The sequence below is a fragment of the Sorex fumeus genome, unplaced genomic scaffold, assembly GCF_029834395.1.
Source record: "Sorex fumeus unplaced genomic scaffold, SorFum_2.1 ptg000098l, whole genome shotgun sequence".
NCBI classification, from domain to species: domain Eukaryota; kingdom Metazoa; phylum Chordata; class Mammalia; order Eulipotyphla; family Soricidae; genus Sorex; species Sorex fumeus.
The window spans coordinates 20,631,616-20,652,042 of NW_026606155.1; the positions used below are offsets into that span (position 1 = coordinate 20,631,616).

Below are 20,427 nucleotides of genomic sequence, written 5' to 3' on the forward strand. Positions count from 1 at the left end.
TCCGCACCCCCCCACCCCCCGCCACTACACCACACCACACCCCACCCCTGAAAGGCGGGCACCGACAACCCGAGTTGTTCCGCCACTCTCTCCAGGAGGGGTTCACGGCGTGAGCGGCCGAGCTGAGAGAGGGGGCGAGGCTGGGGCAGCGGCCACTGCTGATTGGCAGGAGGGGGGCTCACGCCCCATGGCCAGGCTTGAGCAAAAGAAGGGAACAGCCAATCAGTGGGCGCACCGGTGAAAACGAGCCAATCGTGGAGCCGGCTGGGGGTGGGGGCGGGAACAGATAGCCCAGGTGGACTAGGCTGGAGTAGGCTTCTTGGGGAAGCTGCTCGGCTGCTGCCCTGCCGGAGTCCGGCTGCCAGGTAAGGGGGTCGTGGGCGAGAAGAGAGACGGAGGGGGTCTGTGTGACATCGGAATGAGAGGCCCCGGGAAGTCGCGGGGGATGGAGACGGATGAATGGGAAAGATTGCCTAGAAAGCAATCTCTTTTGGGAGGAAAGAGACTCGAGAGACCTTGAGAAGGTGGAGCCCAGAAGGTGAGGGCTTGTTAATTTCCGGAAGCCAATGAATGAATGAATGAATGAATGAATGAACGAAAAGAGGGCCCCCCTGAACCTAGTACTGTGGGAGAAACCATCACTTTCTCGAGTAATCCTTATCATCACCCTTGAAATAGCATCTTCTGTCTTCATTTTACAGATGAGGAAATCTGGGCTTGAACGTGAAAGTTGCTTGTACAGGGTCGTACAACAAGGCTGGCATAGGTTTTTCTGTCTCTTATTTATTAAGACATGGGCCAAGGCACAGTTTAAAAAGAAAAAGTTGGATTTTAGGAGACCCTTGTGCTTTAGAGAAACAAAGTTGCTAAAGTAATTGCTAAAGTAATTCAGAGGAGTACTGGATCCTGCCCCTGTCTGCTGGGGTGTCTAAGAGTTTACCTGAAATGCCATGTGTCTAAAGGCAGAACCACCAAAAATGACCCCTGAGTACAGTCGGGGGTGGGGGGGGGTCAAATCCCCCATAAAAAATAATACTCTCAATGAGGCAGTATTGCAATAGAGTCTAACCAATCATGTTTTACACCTCAGCTCTGCCATATATTTGCTGTATTTTATCAGGCAAATCACTTGACTTCTCTATGCCAACCTTCTCTGTAAGATGGAGAGAACAATAATAAAAACAACAAATGCACAATGACTGTTGGTTATTATTTCTCTTGCAGTCTAACACCAGGATTGCTGTTTCCTTCCCTCATGTAATTTGTTCACTAGTTCTTGAGTCACTGTAGTTTATTTATTGATTGATTTTGGGGAGCCTGAGCCTAGCCATGCTCTGGGCTGACTCCTGGCTCTGCGCTCAGGAATCACTCTTGGCTAGCTTGGGTGATCCTGTGCAGTGCTGAGGATTGAACCCAGGTCTGCCACATGCAAGGCAAGCACCTTACTTGTTATACTATCTCTACAGCCTTCACTGTGGTTTGTTTTAAGCTTCTAGATTGTTCTGGTTTTCTACACAATGGAATACTATGCAGCTGTCAGGAGAGATGAAGTCATGAACTTTGCTTATAAATGGATAGACATGGAGAGTATCATGCTAAGTGAAAGGAGTCAGAAAGAGAGGGACAGACATAGAAGGACTGCACTCATTTGTGGAGTATAAAACAACTTAACATGAGGTTGACACCTAAGGATAGTAGATACATGGGACAGGTAGATTACTCCATAGCTGGAAGCCTGCCTCATGAGCAAAGGGGAGAAGGCAGCTGGAATAGAGAAGGGATCACTAAGAAAATGATGACTTGAGGAACCATTGGGGATGGGAGATGTGTGCAGAAAGTAGATAAAGGACCAAACATGATAACCTCTCAGTGTCTGTATTGCAAACAATAATGCCCAAAAGTAGAGAGAATACGGGGAATATTGTCTGCCATGGAGGCAGGAAGAGGGTGGGAAAGGGGGGGGTGTATACCAGGGATATTGGGGGTGGGGAATATGCACTGGTGGAGGGATAGGTGTTTGATCATTGTATGATTGTAACCCAAACATGAAAGATTGTAACTATCTCACGGCGATTCAATAAAATTTTAAAAAAAAAATAGATTGTTTTGGTTTACAGAGCATAGTGTACCTGAAAGCCAGAAAAGAGAAAAAGATGAGGATATAAATTCAGTCTGCACAGTTTCACTTCCACTCACATGCATTAGGCTTCTCTGTCTTAATGGAGGAAGAAGCTATCACTAGTAGGTAGACAGGTAATGTTAGGTTTAGAATCACCTTTAGCTATTTATCTTACTGGAGTGACATGAAAAACCAGGCCAGAAGTATAAAAATAAGAGGTTTGATTCCAACCAGGAGAAAAAAGTCCTGATTTAGAGTAACCTTTTTGGAGATGTTGACTTAGACAAAGATAAATCTGGTTCTTCTTACTGCAAAATGTACTGTGGATTCTCCTCTATTTTACTATGGTTAAATTTGGGGACCAGTCTCTGGACCTTGCACATAAAATCCAGTTTACACTAAGATTTGTTCAACTTCTTTCCTTCTGTTCCCTTCTTTTTCTTCACCCCAGCTTGAGTGGTTTCTATCCACTGAAAAATTTAGCCCTTTTCACTCAAGACAGAGGGCAACATGCAGGCCAGAGCAATAGTACAGCAAGTTGGACGCTTTCCCAGGTTTGATCTCCAGCATCCATATTGTCCCCCCGTGCAGCACCAGGAATAATTCCTGAGTGTGCCCCTGTGGTGTAAGAGTAGTGTTGCGATAACTGTGGGTAGATGAGCCGACAGGACTTGGACAGGAATTGAAGACAATGATTGACCAATAAGTGTAGGACAGCTCTTCTGAGTGAGACACAGGTTAACTGTGGAGGTGGGAGAGCTTCTGCTTAAAGTCACCTAACCACTGTCAGTTCTGTTCTTTGCCTCTATTTCCAGGCGTGCAGGACGTCATGAGTCGGTTCCTAAGCGTGCTACGGAGCTGGCTGGTGATGGTGTCCATCATCGCCGCGGGAAACACGCTGCAGAGCTTCCGGGACCACTCCTTCCTCTACGAGAAGCTCTACACCGGCAAGCCAGACCTTGGTAAGGAGTCAGAGCCACATGTTTCGTGGGAATGGCCTGATCCACCGGGCTTTGCAGACCCACCTGTACTTGGCAGGGGAGGTGGCTCAGTGATTGGGTTCTTGCCTCGCATATAGGAGGCACTGCTCTGTCCTTGGCATGGCAGGGGCGGAACAGAAGCTCAAAAACCCAGCAAATAAAGGTATAGGTGTGCATTTCCCTCTGACCACCAGTTGGGAAATTGGCCCCCCTGCTGAGGACAGCAGGTTTTGAAAACGCAAACTCAAGGGTGATAGCCCCGTGAGGCTGCCTGATGGAGCTGTGGGCAGTGACTGAGATGACATATTTTGTGGATCACACTTGGCCCCTTTACCCCCTCTGATCACCTCTCAGACATTTCACTTTTAACTTGGAAGTTAGTCTGCAGAAAAGGTATTCCAATAACTGCGGAAGAGTTATTGGAGGCACGGATGCCCCACTGGGAGGCCAGAAGACAGCCTTTGCTGGGGTCCCAGCTCTCATCCGAGAGCACGTCCTTGGCACAAGGGGTTGAGAAGAGGAAGAACTGCTTATCACGTTCTCCCCATGTGTCACCTCAGCCCCAGGGATGTCTCCAGAAACAACAGGTGAATTGGTGCCTGCCTCCCACCCCCAGACAGAACCCCCAAAGGTCCGTGGTGGCCTGTGCCAGTCCCTCAAACCCTTCTGCAGAGTGTTCATGCTGTGGTTGGCACTGCCACGCATTACCGTACATGATTGTCCACAGCGCCTCCTGGCAGCTGACAACCCAGAGTGACATTCATATGTAACCTAGATTCAGTCTGTGCCCTGGCTCAGTTCCCGCTCTACCTTGGTAGAAGATGGAACTAAGTAGGCTAAGGCTTCCTGCCCCTCACCCCAACCCGGGGCCAGGGATCAAACCCAGGGCTCACAGAGGCTAGAGGCGTGAGCTTGACACAGAGCCACAACCCCAGCCAGGCCGCTTCTCTTTGAAGAAAGCTCAAATCCAACAAGAAAGATCTAGGAAGATGGGTGGCACAGCTTTACCTTTGCAGCCCAGTTGCTGCCCTCCGTAGAGGGAGCCTGCATAGATTTCAAGGTTATCGAGTTATTTGGAATTTGAGGTCAAGAAGCCCAGACCTGTGTGACTTGCTGAAATGAGTAAAGGCCTCAGAATGCCCGTCTGCCTGCTGGTGTATCCCCACCATGGGCTCTGGCGCTGTCCCTAGACACTCTGCAACACAGCGGTGCCCTGAGCATTCCTAGACTTTTACCCGACACTGAATCTAGCTCAGATTGGAGAATTTCCCACTTTCGTGTCTTTAACTAGAGAAATTTCCTATCTTTTCATTGAAAGATGAAATTTATTTATTGAGAATATATCTCAGGGCTCAAGCGATAGCACGGCAGATACGTACGGTGCTTGCCTTGCACGCAGCTAACCCAGGTTCAATCCCTGGCATCCCCCCAAAGTTCCCTGAGCACCCACCGCCAGGAGTGATCTCAGAGCTCAGAGTCAGGAGTAAACCCTGAGCATCACTGGGTGTGGCCCCAAAACTTAATCACTTAATCACTTAACTTCCCGTTAGTCGGCGATTTGCTCGAGCGGGCGCCAGTAACGTCTCCACTTGTCCCTGTCGCGTGCTAGTGTAGCCCAATGGCATCTGTTCGCTCCGGGAACATGAAGGGCCTCAAACCGATCGTTCATGATCTTGACAAAGAAGTCTGACCATCTGGTAGGTGGGTGGCCACACGGTCTCTTGACATCCCGTGGAATCCAATCAGTAACAGCTCTAGTCCAACGGTCGTCTTTAAATCTCATTACGTGACCAGCCCATCTGATTTTCGACACCTTGGCAAATGAGACAGCGTCCCTGATCCTTGATCGTCGACGGATGTCAGAACTCCGGATTCGTTCTCTCATTTGAGTGAAACGTGATATTCCAAGCATAGCTCTTTCTATTCTTCTTTGGGAGATCTGAATAGTGTTCTCATCTTGTTTGCGTAGGGCCCAGGTCTCTGAGGCATATGTTAATGCAGGAAGAACAGTGGAATCAAAGAGATGTGCCCGGAGCCGGAGGTTCTTCGTCCTCTTAGCTATTTCTTCGACGTTCTTGAAGCGTTCCAAGCCGCTCTCTTCCTCCTGCGCAGCTCAGGTGCCAGGTCATTTGTCATGTTGACCTCTCGACCTAGGTACACATAGCTGTTGCATTCGGAGATGGTTGTTCCATTGAGAGTGAATGGGGTGTCAGGAACAAGGCTGTTTCTCATAAACATTGTCTTCGTAAGATTCAGCTGTAGTCCTACCTTTCCACACTCACGGTCAAAGTCGGCTAGCATTTGTGCCGCTTGGCTGATGTTTGGTGTTATTAAAACAATGTCATCAGCAAAGCGGAGGTGGTGTAGTTGCCGACCATCTATCTTCACTCCCATTCCTTCCCATTCCAGTCTTCGCATGATGTTCTTGAGGGTGGCACTGAAAAGTTTTGGTGAAATGGTATCACCCTGCCGCACCCCTCTCTTGACATCAACGATCACTTCTTTGTAGAATGGTGAGATCCTGGTAGTGAATCCGCAATACAGCTCACGAAGGATCCTGATGTATTGGGCTTGAATGCCCTGATTGGCTAGGGCTTCAATGACCGCTTCCGTCTCAACAGAATCAAAGGCCTTCTTTAAATCAATGAACGTTAAACAGAGCGGCATCTTGAACTCCCGAGAAACCTCAATGAGCTTGGTTATCGTGTGGATATGGTCGATGGTGCTGAATCCTTTGCGGAACCCGGCTTGCTCGCATGGTTGTCCTTCATCTAGTGTTCTGCCAATCCTATTTAGGATGACTCGAGTGAACAACTTGTAGATGACAGACAATAGGCAGATCGGGCGATAGTTGCCAATGTCATGGATGTCTCCCTTCTTGAACAGTAGTACGGTCCTGCTGGTTTTCCATTGGGACGGAACCTTGCATTCAGACAGCACCCGGCCCAGACAAGGTCAGACCTGAACACCTGAAGAACCTGCCGTCAGTACTCATCAATACACTGGCTCGGCTCTTCACTCGCTACCTGTCTGAATGCAAGGTTCTGTCCCAATGGCCCCAAAACAAAACAAACAAAATAAGAATATAGCCCATTGGGGCCAGAGAGATATTCCAGCCCGGAGGGTGTTTGCCTTGCCTTTGTGGCTGACCCAGGTTCTATCCTGGCATCCATATGGTCTTCTGAGCCCACCAGGAGTGATCCCTGAGCACAGAGCCAGGAGTCAGCACTGAGCACTGCTGGGTGTCACCCCCTCCCCATAATAAGAATATAGCCCATGCCAGAGAAATAGTGCCACAAGGAAGGCACTTGCCTTGCCAGTGAGGAACCCTGGCTTGATGCTCAACACCACTAATGATCCCCTGAGCACCACCAGGAGTGATCCCTGAGCACTGCCAACCGCAACCCCCCACCCCACAAACAAAAAAAAGGTAATCTTTCTGACTTCCAGCTGAAGTTCTGCAGGACTGTGGACTGGGTTTTCTAAAGGCAAAAATAAACCTTAAAGGCCCAGGTCACTGTTAATCGACTTTCCAGTTGTCAGTCTTTTTTTTCGTTTGTTTGTTTTGTTTTTTTGGATCACACCCAGTGATGCACAGGGGTTACTGAGGGCTCTGCACTCAGGAATTACTCCTGGCATTGCTTGGGGGACCATATGGGATGCTGGGAATCAAACCCGGATCAGCTGTGTGCAAGGCAAACACCCTACCCACTGTGCTATCGCTCCATCCCCTCCAGTTGTCAGTCTTGACCCTTGATATTTCTCTTGCTTGATAGACCAGCAAAGGAAATATCTCTGCTTTCATTGTAGATCAATGCTCTACGTGAAAATCACTCAGGCTGGGGTTTTTAGATATATGTACCTATGGCCAGTCCTCACCTGCAGAGACTTTGGCTTTGTTGTTCTGGGACCTAGGTCTTCAGAATTTTATAAAATGTCAGTTGAGGAACTGAAGAAATAGTATAGCAGTAAGGTGTTTGCCTTGCACACGGCCGACCTGGGTTCAGTCCCTGACATCCCACATGATCCCCCAAACACTGCCAGGAATTATTCCTGAGTGCAGAGCTACTTGTAACCCCTGAGCATTGCCAGCTTGGCCCCAGAACAAAAAACAATGACAAGTCAGTTGATTTATTTAGCGGTGGGAGAGGGAAAAGGAGGGGGGTGGGTGGGAAACAACATGGCGGGTCAGGTAATAATATGGGGGCAGGTGTACACCTAGCTGTGTTCAGGGCTTACTCCTGGCTCTATACTCTGGGATCACTCCTAGTGGCACTCAGGACAGTCCATGGCGCCAGAGAACAAACCTTGTTCCCCAACTTGCATGGCAAGAACCCTCCCTGCTGTATGACAGCCCCGTGTCAGTTGATGGTAATAAGTGCCCAAAGTCAGGAAGCACATCACGATGGAGTAGGACCCTCACTCTCAGGACAAGGTCTGAGGCTGCAGTGCTCAAACGCAGGCACCGCACACGAGTGGACACACCGAAGAACCCGCATAGGATCCCGCAATCACTTGCACAGGAAACCCGCCTGTTCTGGGCTTTGTTCACACAACAGAGACCTGGGGTGAAAGACGCACTGACTTGGGCCAGATGTTGGCATTTAGATGGGCTTCTGAATCTGAGAGCTTGTTTGGAGGCTCCAGCAGGGGAGCGCTGTGGCTCACACGCCCTTGACTCAAGGTGTATGCAGGTCTGTGAGTCTGTCTCTAACCAGGGAAGCCGGGCTCATACCGAGCACACAAGAGTGGCATGCATGGAGTGGTGAGGGGGAACAGGGACACCATGCTAGCCAGCCAGATCAACCCAGCCAGATCAACCCAAGCAGCCCTGGTGGTGTGTGAGGTAACATGCCACAACCAGATCACCTCTACATCTCGGTGTCCTGGAAGCTGAATTCTCTCACGGGCCAGCCTTGAAAGTCAGCCCCTGCCATCTGCTCCTGATTCACCCTCTAAGCAATCCCTGACCCAGAGAAGAGAAATTCCCCTGCCGTCCTGATGATGCAGATTTGCTAAGCTTCGCCGAACCCAGACTGGCTTCCCGGGGCAGAAAGTACTACCCAGGGCAACTATTGCCCTCAGAGGGGGGCATCTTATTGGGCCTTCACTCTTGCAGCTTCCCCATCCCAACTCCAGACCTGGGCGGAGGAGCTAGGATGCCTTCTCTCCTCCTGGAATTCTTTCCTTTCCTGCCAGTTCCCACCTCCAGCCTTGGCTTCTCCTTCTGAGACCAGTCTACGGGAGTTCGGGTCCCCTCTCCCGCCCCCACCGCAGGATGTGGGAGCAGCGAGGAGAGACCCTGGCTCTATCTCAACCCTCTTTCTCTTCTCTGCTCCGCAGTGAATGGCCTCCAGGCTCGGACCTTCGGGATCTGGACCCTGCTGTCCTCCGTGATTCGCTGCCTTTGTGCCATTGACATCCACAATAAGACGTACGTAAGGGAAGGAGACGCTGCAGCTTCCTTCTGTAGACCCTCGGAGGCTAGGCATACCTAAACGTGCCACGCCTTCTGGGCCTCAAATACCTACATGGAAATAGCCGGCCCAGTAGTCCTCTCAGACTCAAAACTCCTTTGGGCGCTTTGTTTGGCAAACTGGCAACAGCAGCAGCATCTAGTTAATGGTCCTACTACCCTGCCAGAGAAAATACCACCCAGGGATGGAGGAGCCTCTTGTGACAGTTTGGTCCAGGATGACTGGTCCTTACTAGTGCAGGCAGTAGGTAAGGGCAGAAGAGAACCCAGGACTCTATAGCTCTCTGGGTACCCGGAGACTGGCATGCCCATTGCAGGCCATCCCAGCTCTTGCGGGCATCATGCTGTAGCTAGCTCTGGCCACTGGGTGGGGCTAGAGCCTCCTTCCCAGCAGCAGTCATCAACACCTTTTTGCTCTGTCTTAGGTGAAGCCACCCCAATGCCAACTCCACCCTAAAGTAAGTTTCCAAAGTCTGCCGCCCCACAGCCCCCCCACCCCCGGCGCATAGTGCCTAGGGAACAGTACTGCTTACTAGGCCCCTCTTGCTATCACAGAGCTTTCATTGATGTGAGCTGGGTTGAATCTTGCCGCCCTGGGCAGTGTTTTTCCTGCTGGGCTGTGCAAATTGCCATGTTAGAGACCTAATTAAGTAAAACAGAGGAAGACTGACTCCAGCGGGAGGTAAAGCAAGGTTCTTAGCCCTGTGCTCTGGCCAACTTTTTTTTTTTAATTTTAGGGGTTTTGGGGTCGTTTTTTTTTTTTCTGCTGTTGAGTTTAACTCGAAACTGAAGTTCACTTGTTCTAAACTGACCAGTATTTTTGGAAGCATTGTGGTTTGGTGGAGACGGCCTGGGGCCAGGAACGAAAACAAGAAAATGGGCACTGGTCTCAGTTCCTTGGGTCACTGGCCTCGTGGCAGCCAGTTTATTACATGCCTACCCATCTCCTCCCATCTCAGTGCCACCAAGATAGGACTGAGGTAGGGCGCTGGCCTCACAAGGTTCCTCCCACCCCCTACGGTTGCCCAAACCCTGGTTGGCCAGGAGTGATCCCTGAGGACAGAGCCAGGAGTGATCCCTGAGCACTGCCAGTTGTCGCTCCAAAACAAAAAAGAAATACAACCCAAAGCATGGCTTGAAGGGAGCGAGGGTTACATAGCCCTCTTTGGGCCTCCTGCTGATGGACGTAAAGGATTGTCTTGTCTGCTGGATCTGGAGTGAGCCAGGCTTACCTTGGCCTTAACACCTGTGATTTTCTCTTCCCCACACAGGACCGCCACCAATGCTCCCTCGTTTTAGCATGAGGGTTTGGTCCACAAGCCCCAAATGTGTACACTGATTCCAGTTCCCCTAGCTGGAAACTCAAAATCCATTCCCCATACACAGACATGTACTGAGTGCTCACACAACCACACACACACACACACACACACACACACGAATCGGGTTTTTTTTTTTAAATGCATTTAAAATGATGATTGCTTCTGGGGAGAGGAAGGGAGGAGAATGGGAGCAAGGGAGAATAAGGATACGTGGATGCTCTCAGCATCTCATCACACTTCTCAGAGACGAGCCCCAGAAATGAAAATGTCAAATATGATACTACGTATGGTTTTGTCTCTATTGATAGGTCTCATAATTTTTTTAAGTGTCCTAGAGCTAGTGAGATAGCTCTAAGGGCTGGAATTTGTGCTTTGCAAGCAGGCACCCCAGGTTCAACTGCCAGAACCCACATTATTCCCTGGGACACGTGCCTTGTACTTGGCCCACCCGGGTTCAGTCCCTGCCACCCCATGTGGTTCCCCCCAAGCACTCCCCGGGGTAACCCCTGAGCACCACTGGGTACAGACAGTCCAAAACCAGAATAAATCAACAGCAACAAAGGAACATGCCTATGTGACCAAATATCTGTCTTTTTCTTCTGATTGGGTCGGGGTATCCCAGCAACTATGTGCCAGCCAGGCAGGTGGTTGGTGCTGTGCCCCAAGAATGTGGTGCTGCTGGGGCTCTGCAGTGTTGGGAATCACCCAGACCACCCAGGCAGGGGGTGCCTTGAGGCCTCGAGGGCCGACGTGGTGCCAGGGATTGACTCCGGGTCAGCTGCATCCCAGACCCGTAACCCCTGCTCTCTCTCTCCAGCCCAGTTCTCCTACTCACTTCCGGGTCCTGGCCCGGGTAGACTCAGCCCTCAGTCCCCGTTTCTGTCTGCCCCCACCGTAGGCTCTACCACATCACTCTCTGGACCTTCCTCCTCGCACTGGGCCACTTCCTCTCCGAGCTGTTCATATATGGGACTGCAGCCCCCACGATCGGCGTCCTGGCACCCCTGATGGTGGCAAGTAAGCATGGCATGCCCACCCCTGGCACAGACCCCGGGGCCGCTCATCGTGGGCACTGGAGGAAGGGCTGGGAGGAGGCCAGCCTCTGATCTCTCCTCTGTGTTGAAGGTTTCTCAGTCCTGGGCATGCTGGCGGGGTTCCGCTACCTGGAGGCAGAACCAGCATCCAGACAGAAGAAGAGGACCTGAAGCCCAGCTCCACGCCTCAGACTGCGCCTTCCACTCTTCCCCCCACTCGGCTCTTCCAGTGCTTTTTCCTGCCCTTTCAGCAGCCCCCATAGCGACCTCTAAACTTTTATGTTCCAGTTCCTTTTTGTAACAAAGGAAAAAAAAAGACATGGACAAGCTGCTGAGGATCTACAAAGGCCTTCAGGCAAGAATAGGATGTGTACTATGTAAAGACATGATTTAAAAGCCCCTTGCACCCAGATCAAGGAATCGCCAGCCATCCTGTGCTGCTCTCTCATCTCTAACACCCTCTTCCCAGCCCTTGCTACCCCCGCCTTTCCAGCCCCCCACCCTGCCTTCCCAGACTCCCCCACCCCTGCCTTCTCAGACCCCCTTCCTGTTCCCCCCACCTCTCCCTTCCCAGTTGTTTGTACCCTTGACGTGACATGCGCCGTGGAAACCATGAACTGTGACTCACAGCCATTGCCACTGCCCCTCAGGGCCTGTCCACCACCATGGGCGCCTCTCTAGTGCTGGACCCCACTCTGAACTGCCCAGTAGATGGGTAGCTCTTCTAAGAAGGGCCTCCCAGGCTTGCGGGCTCATACCTGGACAGCAAGGGGAAGGGCGGGGAGCCTGAGCCGTTTTTAGACCTGCTGGTCAACAGTATTTGTGTAACAAATTTTGTAATAAACAGAAAATCCCTTCCCTTTCATTCCTCCTTGTACTCTGACCTCCCGGAGGCCAGAATGCCCCTGTCCACAACCGCTGAGTGCTTTTTGTAAAGTCACATACACCAGAGTGAAGAGAACAAACAAACCCATTCCCTAACCCCGACCCCTAATAACAGGTGCGTGTCCCAGGCACGAAGCCCTCTGTATCGGAGAGGTCTGTCACCTGCAGACTCAACCATGAGGCTCACTAAACCTGAGGGTACATAACCCACAGACAGTGAACCTCTATGCAGATGAAAACCCCAGTCCGGGTGGGCACGCCCGTCGGGACGGGACAGAGGAAGTGACCGGCAAGCTGCGGTATGTCTGGGGCGTGGCAGCACCTGCATTCCGACCACCTCTGAGGCAGAGCTGGAAAGCAGAGCAGGCCACCCCATGAGCTGTTTCCCAGCAGACACCGTGCAGAACACAGCCAACGCCAGGGAAAACACACGCGGTGGATTCACCATTAGAAAATGGGCCCCAGAAGGCTAGGAGGATGGTCAGTGGTTGGAATCAAACACGAGTGTGTGATGGGGGAGGGTAGGTAAGATAGAGAAGGGACCAGGACGACAACCAGAGCTGGGAATATGATCACGCTGGACAAGATCTGAGGGGTAAAAGGAGGTAAAGGGATATTCTTAATAACCTTTATTAAGTATCAAGATTGCAAACCACAATGCCCAAAAGGAGAGAGGGGCACAGAGAGAGGGAGAAGAAAAGCTCCTGCCATAGAGGCAGGCTGGGTGGTCGCAGGAGGAAACCTGGGGACAGTGGTGGTGGGAAATGGACACTGGTGGAGGGATGGGTGTTGGAACGCTGTAGGACTGAAACCTAATCAAAACAGCTTTGTGAGGGTCTATCTCAGAGTGATTCCATTTGAAAAGTAAAAGAAAGAAAACGGGGCCCTAGAAATGTGTAAACCGAAGAATCCCCCCTCTGGACAGGCATGGGCCTTTGCTGCCCCGCCTTCTCCCCGTGACGGTCATCTCAGTTCTCAGAGCTGGACGCATCCTAGCATGTGGTAGGCATTCCCGCCCCACCAGGGAACAGGCCGAGCGCTGCGGACAATCTTTTATTGCCCTAAGACATCTATGACCAATAGAAAATACAAATCGTGTTTCTTAAAACGAGGGATTTGGTAAACCTTCTGTTAATACAATTGAAGGGGCTGAAGAGCAAACACCTTTCACCATGACCCAGAGTGGGGTGCGCTTTCCACCTCTTCCACCCACACGCCCCGCCCCACCCCCAACCTAGAAGTATGAGCTGGGGATGGGCCTGGGGGATGATACCCCGGCATGGAGGCCATGATCAGAATGCCAGTCAGCGTCCAGGAGAAAGGACCCAGATGTCTTATAAGGAACACCAGACAGGAAGTGAGATGTAGTTGGCTCCCACTGATTGAAGGGGGTGTCCCCTCCCGAGAGGTGGGGTACACACCTGCCAAGTGACCTTCGTTCCCATCCCCTTTGGGCCACCTTCTCTCAAAGCAGCCTTGGAGTGATTGTAGGAGAGCCGTGAGTAGAGGTGGCCAGGAGTGGGCTGCACTGGCCTCTCTCCCGGCGATGTGGGCACGTGGGCCGGCCACTGAGTCCTCAGAGCAGTGTGAGGTAGAGTCGGAGGGAGGTGGTGCAGGAGGCCTGGGCAGGGACTCACGCGAGAAAGAAGCAGAGGAACCCCCAACCCAACCCATCTGAGGGCAGCGCCCCAGGCGGTCCACACTCCCAAGCCCATTTCTCCCTCAGGATGGCCACAAGAGTGTTTGTCCAGTTTATTGACGTTTGCGGGTTTGGAGACAGACCCCTAAAGAAGGTCAGGAGAATTGAGGCCCAGAGCCCAAAAGGGTTGGTGCTGAGGGGGCAGGGTGGGGGATGGGGCAAGGGTCTTTCCCACAGAACTTCAGCTCAGAGGAGAGGTGGGAGACCCAACAATGACCCTCGCCCAGAGACTCAACCAGAGACTCGGCCCTCCTGAGGGCATGAAGACACTAGAAAAGTTCATCTCCATAATAAACTCTCTTTTCATGATACTCTGGCAGGCTTTCTCCATGAGGGACAGGTGCAAGAGGCCTCCACACCCCCTGCTCAAGCCCAGACCCCCTGCAGCCCTGGAGGAGGGCAGGACATCCGCATTTGGTGAAAGGTGCCATTCTCCACCGAGAGGCCCCCGGCAGCCCTCCAGGGGATTCCAGGAGGCAGAGACACCACCCTGCAGGCCACAAATATTCCAGCACGGGCAGCGAGGGGGCCCTGATCGGAGGGGCGGCTGTTCTCTGTGTGCCTGAGTTGCAGCCACCGGCGTCCCTCAGAAGTGCTCCTCAGAACCAGCGATGGGCGCTTTGTCGATGCTCATCTCCTCCACCACCACCGGCACCTCCTCCTCACCCTCCTGGAGTTTCTACAAGGCAAAGCAAGCAAGGCGTGAGACACAAGAGATGGACAGGGGGGAGGCACTTGTCTTGCACGTGGCTAACCCCAGTTGAGTCCCTGGAACCACACTGGGTCCCCTGAACACCGCCAGGGGCCACTGCTGAGCACAGAGCCAGGAAGAGACCCTGAGTGCTGCCGAGTGTAGCAAAGGAAGGAAGGGAGGGAGGGAGGGAGGGAGGGAGGGAGGGAGGAAGGAAGGGAGGGAGGGAGGGAAGGGAGGGGAGAAGGGAGGAAGGGAGGGAGGGAGGGAAGGGAGGGGAGAAGGGAGGGAGGGAGGGAAGGAGGGAGGGAAAGAGGGAGGGAAGAAGAGAAGAAGGGAAGAAAGGGGAGGGAGGGAGGAAGGGAGGGAGGGAGGAAGTGAAGAAGGAAGGGAGGGAAAGAGGGAGGGAAGAAGCAAAGGAGGGAAGAGAGGGGAGAAGGGAGGGAAGGGGGAGGGACGGAGGGAGGGAAGGAGGGAGGGAGGGAGGAGGGAGGGAGGGAGGGAAGGAAGGAAGGAAGGAAGGAAGGAAGGAAGGAAGGAAGGAAGGAAGGAAGGAAGGAAGGAAGGAAGTCCTTAAGTGCTGAGGGGCAGGAATTGGCCCTGTCTATTGAGAAAACAAGAGCCAGAGGCCACGGGGCACTCCTAGGGCAACAGAAACAAGAAAAGGCACAACTGCTCCCTAAACACACACACAACGACACACACCTCACAACACCAGCAAAGACCAAACCGAACCACTCCCCCACGATGCTGCAAGGTACCACATCTGTGCCAGGGAGCGCCACTGTTCTTGGCTCTGGGACTGGAAGACGCAAAGGCCACCCACCCCCAGCACATGCTGACCTTCAAGATGCAGCACAGTGGCTGACTGCTGCCTCCACATTCCCCATAGGCCCACGTGGCCATGGAGAATGAGGACTACCTTTCCAAATGATAGTGTCAGAGTGTGGGTGGAAGCGACAATGGTAAAATCACACACAGAGGCAACAAAGATGCTCTTGTTGGTGTTTCTGAAGGCCACACTCGGCAATGCTCAAGGCTCAGTCCAGGACTTACTCATGACTCAGTGTAGATCTTATGCTCAAGGGTCACTCCTGGTGGAGCTCGGGGCACCACATAGGGTGTTGGGGATTGAACCAGGCATGCAAGGCATATGCCTCCCCCCACACACACACTGTACTCTGGGCTGGCCCCAACAGAGATCATTTTTATAAAGGCAGGACACATGATTGCATTCATAAACTCAGTGACATGTCCACACTACGAACAGAGAAACTGGATTTGAGGTGATTCTGACTGGCTTCCAGAGGGATGGGCGGTGGACAGGCACAGCTTTCTGGGTCCTGCTTGTTAGATGGGTTTGGCATGAGCACAGACTGAAAATCACCCCAGGACTGACACCCAAGAACAGTAGACAGAAGGGCCAGAAATACTGCCATAGTTGGAAGCCTGTGTCATGAGCTGGGGAAGAAGGCTGCTGGAATAGAGAAGGGATCACTAAGACAATGGTTGGAGGAATCGCTCAGGATGGGAGATGTGTGCTGAAAGTAGATAAAGGACCAAACGTGATAACCTCTCAGTATCTGTATTGCAAACCATAATGCCCAAAAATAGAGAGAAAGTATCTGCCACGGAGGCAGGGGGATGGGATGGGGGAGGGATACTGGGGACACTGGTGATGGAGAATGTGCCCTGATAGAGGGAGGGATGTTCGATCATTGTATGATTGAAACTTAAACATGAAAGCTTTGTAACTGTATCTCATGATGATTCAATTAAAAAAGAAAGAAAAAAAGAAAAGAAAATCACCCCAGGGAGCCCAGGGGGCGGCAGACACTACCAGCCGCACCCAAGGGCTGAGGTGAACGTGGCATCTCAGGGATGAGCAGGGCCCTGGCACGCATGGCAATGGCAGATGCCACGTCGGCCTTCTTGACCTCGAGCCTGCTGGCATTGGGCCTGGCTAGCCCCAGCCACAAGAAGACTTCATTCAGGCCAGGAGTGGCCAGTCAACAGGGGTTGTCCTGTCCCCAACCCACACACGCCTGCCTCCACAAAAATCACAGTCAGAAACGTGGGTTCCCGGGCAGAGCCTGGCCACAGTCCTGAGCTCAAGCTGCTCTCCAGAAGGAAACAGGACCCCACAGATGTACACATTGGGGTGGGTGACGCCCACCCCCTCACCTGGATTCTCTCTGTTCTGTTTTTGTTTGGGGGCCACACCAGTGATGCTCAGGGCTGACTCCTGGCTCTGAGCTCAGGGATCACTCCTGGCAACCTCAGGGGACCATATGGGATGCCGGGGATCAAACCGGGGGCCACTGCATACAAGGCGAGTGCCCCAGCTGCTGTACCATGGCTCCGACCCTGTTTCTATCAGAGCTAAGCATCGCCCTACACCATCAGTGCCACTTGGTCAGATTTGTTCCACGCATGTGGTACCCTTGCTCTGACGCTGAATTTGTCTCATCACAGTGACCACCATGAGCCACTCAGAGGGATATTATGACTGATCCTCCCTACACACACACCTGCATCCTGGGCTCAGCAGGCAGGACTGTCCTCCCTATCACCATGCTGGTGATGCAGGTGAGGGCCTGTAACGCGGAGTGAGTTATCCCATGACACAAAGACAAAGGGCTGAGAACAATCACTCCCTACAGATGTGGCGGAGGGACAGCACCAACCTCGATGCACCCGGAGCCGGCTGCAAGGACAGCACCTGTGGGAAGTATCTAAACACTGCCCAGGCAGGGATGGACAGAACATGGGAGGACAGCAGGGTGTGGGAAGCTGTCAGGCCCTGTGAAGTCAGCAACAGATAGAAAACCAAAGGGAACTGGGGAAACCTACAGAAAACCACCTGGGGAAGTGGCCCAACTGTCACTGGGCCAGCATCATGCCAGGGTCCCAGGTTGGAAACTATAGATGACCCTGAGCTGTTGGCCTCAGTCAGTCAGCCTGTAAATACAATAGCATTGGGGGCCGGAGGGACAGGACAGTTCAGGCTTTGTATGCAGCTGACCCTGGTTCGATCCCCGACATTCCCTAGGGTCCTCTGAGCCCTGCCAGGAGTGATCCCTCAGTGCAGAGCCAGGAGGAAGCCCTGACACCCCAGGTGTGCGCCCCCCCCCCCACACACCCAACAACAACAACAAAAGAATAAAAGTAGAATCTCACATCAGAGCCTGGCTTGAAACCTGCATCCCTAAGAGCAGGTTCCCTCTTCGTGGCCGGGATATGGCCCATCTGCACTGTGGCAGAGACCTGGGGCTACATTCCATTCCCAGGCTTTCCTCTCCCCAGGGTACTCCCACTTCCAGACACTCCTACACACAGTCCCTATCTGTCTGTGACACAGAGTGAGACCAAAGACAAACAGTAAAGCGAAGGTCATTCCCCATTATCCAACTATACCCATATGTGCCAAGTCTACTGGGATACCTTTTTTATTTTGTCTCAGAAAACTGACAAAAATTTTTTCAAAATGACAAAACACTCCTGGCACTCCTGGGCTTCAATGGCAGAAGACTTTGGCAGTGAGGATAGGATGGTTCTAGGGGGTGAGAGTCTGGAAAAGGGGAGTGACCACAGTGCTTCCCTCTAGAAAATGCTGAGCTTCCAGACCTGGAGAAATAGTATAGCAGATACGGCACTTGCCTCACAATCAGCCAACCTGGGTTTGATCCCCAGTATCCCATAAGGTCTCCTGAGCCTACCAGGAGTGATCCCTGAACACAGAGGCAGGAGTAAGCCCTGAACATCGCTAGATGTAACCCAAAAACAAATAAACAAACAAAAAATGCTGCGCCTCTGAACACACACATAGATGTAGAAAACTCAATCTCTCATATTCTGCAATATAGTTAATCAAGCAGTGCCAGTGAAAAAGCAGAGAAAGAAATTACATGCCCAGAACATTTATACAATATTGCTTCTAACAGTGACTGGAAACCATTTGGGTGTGCAGAAACAAGAAAACCACCATCACACAAATCACAGTTCACCCACAGAACACAGCTGTCATTGAAAATTTGTCATGGAATAAGGGTCTGATAAAGTGTTTCCAACAAAATGGACAGAATTCCATGTTTTAAAAAATAAGAACATCTTCAGACACACATGCACACACTTATGTAGATACGACATCTGCAAGCGAGTGCAAAAATAACAGTATCTCAACACTGGGGAGATAATGCAAAGGATAAGGCACTTGCTTGCATGTGGTGGACCCAGGTTCGAGCCCTAGCATCCCATATGGTTCCCTGAGCACAGTCAGAAGCAATTCCTGAGCCCAGAGCCAAGAGTAAGCCCTAAGCACAGGTGGGTGGCCCCAAAACAAACAAACAAGAACAAGTAGCAAAAAAGCAGGAAAAAATGACATGTACAGATGTGGTGCCCAGAACATTTATCACAATCTTGCTTCTAAGTTATCCAGTCATACCCATATGTGCCAAGTCTACTGGATACCATTTTTGTGATACCATTTTGCCAAAGCACTACGGGAGACCACATTTGTGATGACAGAACTGCTCTCTCCAGCACAGGAAGCCAGTCCTCTCCAGAAGCACCCACCCAGCCCAGGACCACCCAACTCAGCCCAGCCATGGTCCCAGCTACTCACACTCTCAGGAGTTTCTTTGTTCGCTTTCTGCCTCCGGAGATCTGCCCTAATGAAGACTGAGGAGGAAGGAAAAGGGTTATTGAGAGGGTCAACTTCCTACAGGGGAGGGGGCTCTGGTTTTCCTATGGGTCACAGGTACCCCAGACCACCTGCTCCAGAAGCTACGGCACCATCAGCCTCGGGCCTTCCTGAGGTGATAGCAGGGCCTGAGTGGTTGAAGCCAACAACACTTACTTTCATTTAGGGGCCACACGTGTATGCCCACCTCCGCTCTTCACAACAGGCCTCACAACAGGTTAGGAAACAGCCCGGGCCATGCCCGAGCTCCAAGACGCCCAGGTCAGAGTGCCAGCCGGGGATTTCAACAGCCTACGGACTCCAAAGTTCATGCTGAAACCATCAAAACCCGCTCCTGTCTTGAAAACATTCTCACAATCCCTTCTTTCCACCTTGAAGTTACCCGTACCCCTAATCTGTAGGATCAGTCTAGGCCCCAGGCTCCCAAACTGCCAGGCTTAAAAGTCAGGAGTCACCCACACCTCCCACCTTGATTTCGGGACATGACTCACCAGTGAGGAAAGCTCCAAGTGTGAGGAACACACACAGGAAGATGTTCCCAGACATGGTCCCGTAGTGGTCGATGATTTGGCCCTGGGAGATGGTGAAAATGATCCCGAATACCTGAAAAGGCACAAAGAATGGACCCCAGGGCCCACCTGGGAAGCCCCACCCTACCCCACAGAGCTGCCACCAGCAAACAGGAAGCAAAGAACCAAGGCACTGGGGCTGCCCCCAAATCAGGCCTTACCTGGGCAGACACGTTGAGGAGGCCAGAGGAGATGCCTTCAGACTCAGGGTAGGTCAACTCCACGGCAAACTCAAACCCCAGTGGGAGGTAGCCCGTCATGAAGAAGCTGAGGGCCAGAGCACAGAGATCAAGGTGACAGGGGAGTCCAAGAGCAAAAGGTGGGGGAAGCTGGAGGGTGCCCCCTGCTCCCCTTAGAATTCCTTTTCCTGTTCCGTTTCTTCCCTTCGAGCCTTGCCTGGCCCATCAGGCCATTCTCCAAAGCACTGCTCTTCAACCCTTGTACATAGGCTCACAGACTGGAAGTTGAAAACTTCAAACAGGCATAGACTTGCAAATACATACCATCACATTTAGTTTAAAAAACTTAGGAGAGGGGCTGTATATGTGTTTTTTAGGATGGTCATCTCCGGGAAGGCCAGCAGCACAGGATGAAAGCCCCTTTGACAGGGGTCCTGAAATCACTCTTACCTCTGCTACCTCTCCTGGTGAAGAGTCTTTTGAGACTAAATGCACTTTAGAGACTTGTGCACTGACAGCCATTCGTCCCCTTTGATACGGTAAAGCTCCTGGTTAGATTGGCAAGTGTCTCTAAAAGTTTGCTCTCTGGGGCTGGAGTGATAGCACAGTGGGTAGGGTTCAATTCCCAGCATCCCATATGGTCATCGAGCACCGTCAAGAGTACTTCCTGAATGCAGAGCCAGGAGTAACCCCTGTGCACCACCAGGTGTGACCCAAAAAGCAAAAAAATAAATAAAAATAAAAAATAAATAAAAGTTTGCTCTCCTACTT

At 51.9% G+C, this 20,427-nt stretch overlaps 2 protein-coding genes across 2 annotated transcripts in view; one reads left to right on the forward strand and one right to left on the reverse strand.

Annotated features, from left to right (window-relative positions):
- The first annotated feature begins 142 nt into the window (after window positions 1–142).
- Window positions 143–11,789, forward strand: ERG28 (ergosterol biosynthesis 28 homolog). The gene is made up of 5 exons (XM_056134171.1): window positions 143–365; window positions 2,935–3,081; window positions 8,443–8,533; window positions 10,796–10,914; window positions 11,023–11,789. Exons 2-5 carry the CDS (start codon window positions 2,949–2,951, stop codon window positions 11,100–11,102), a joined length of 423 nt encoding a protein of 140 aa, XP_055990146.1. The 5' UTR covers window positions 143–365; window positions 2,935–2,948; the 3' UTR covers window positions 11,103–11,789.
- A 2,204-nt stretch (window positions 11,790–13,993) lies between these two features.
- FLVCR2 (FLVCR choline and putative heme transporter 2) overlaps window positions 13,994–20,427 on the reverse strand; it is a 63,288-nt gene continuing 56,854 nt past the window's right edge. Inside the window, exons 7-10 of the mRNA XM_056134078.1 lie at window positions 19,639–19,744; window positions 19,400–19,511; window positions 18,831–18,886; window positions 13,994–14,194 (exon numbers count right to left, since the gene is read on the reverse strand). Of these exons, the coding sequence (XP_055990053.1) occupies window positions 14,102–14,194; window positions 18,831–18,886; window positions 19,400–19,511; window positions 19,639–19,744 (367 nt within the window). The 3' untranslated portion in view covers window positions 13,994–14,101. The remainder of the gene's footprint in view (window positions 14,195–18,830; window positions 18,887–19,399; window positions 19,512–19,638; window positions 19,745–20,427) is intronic.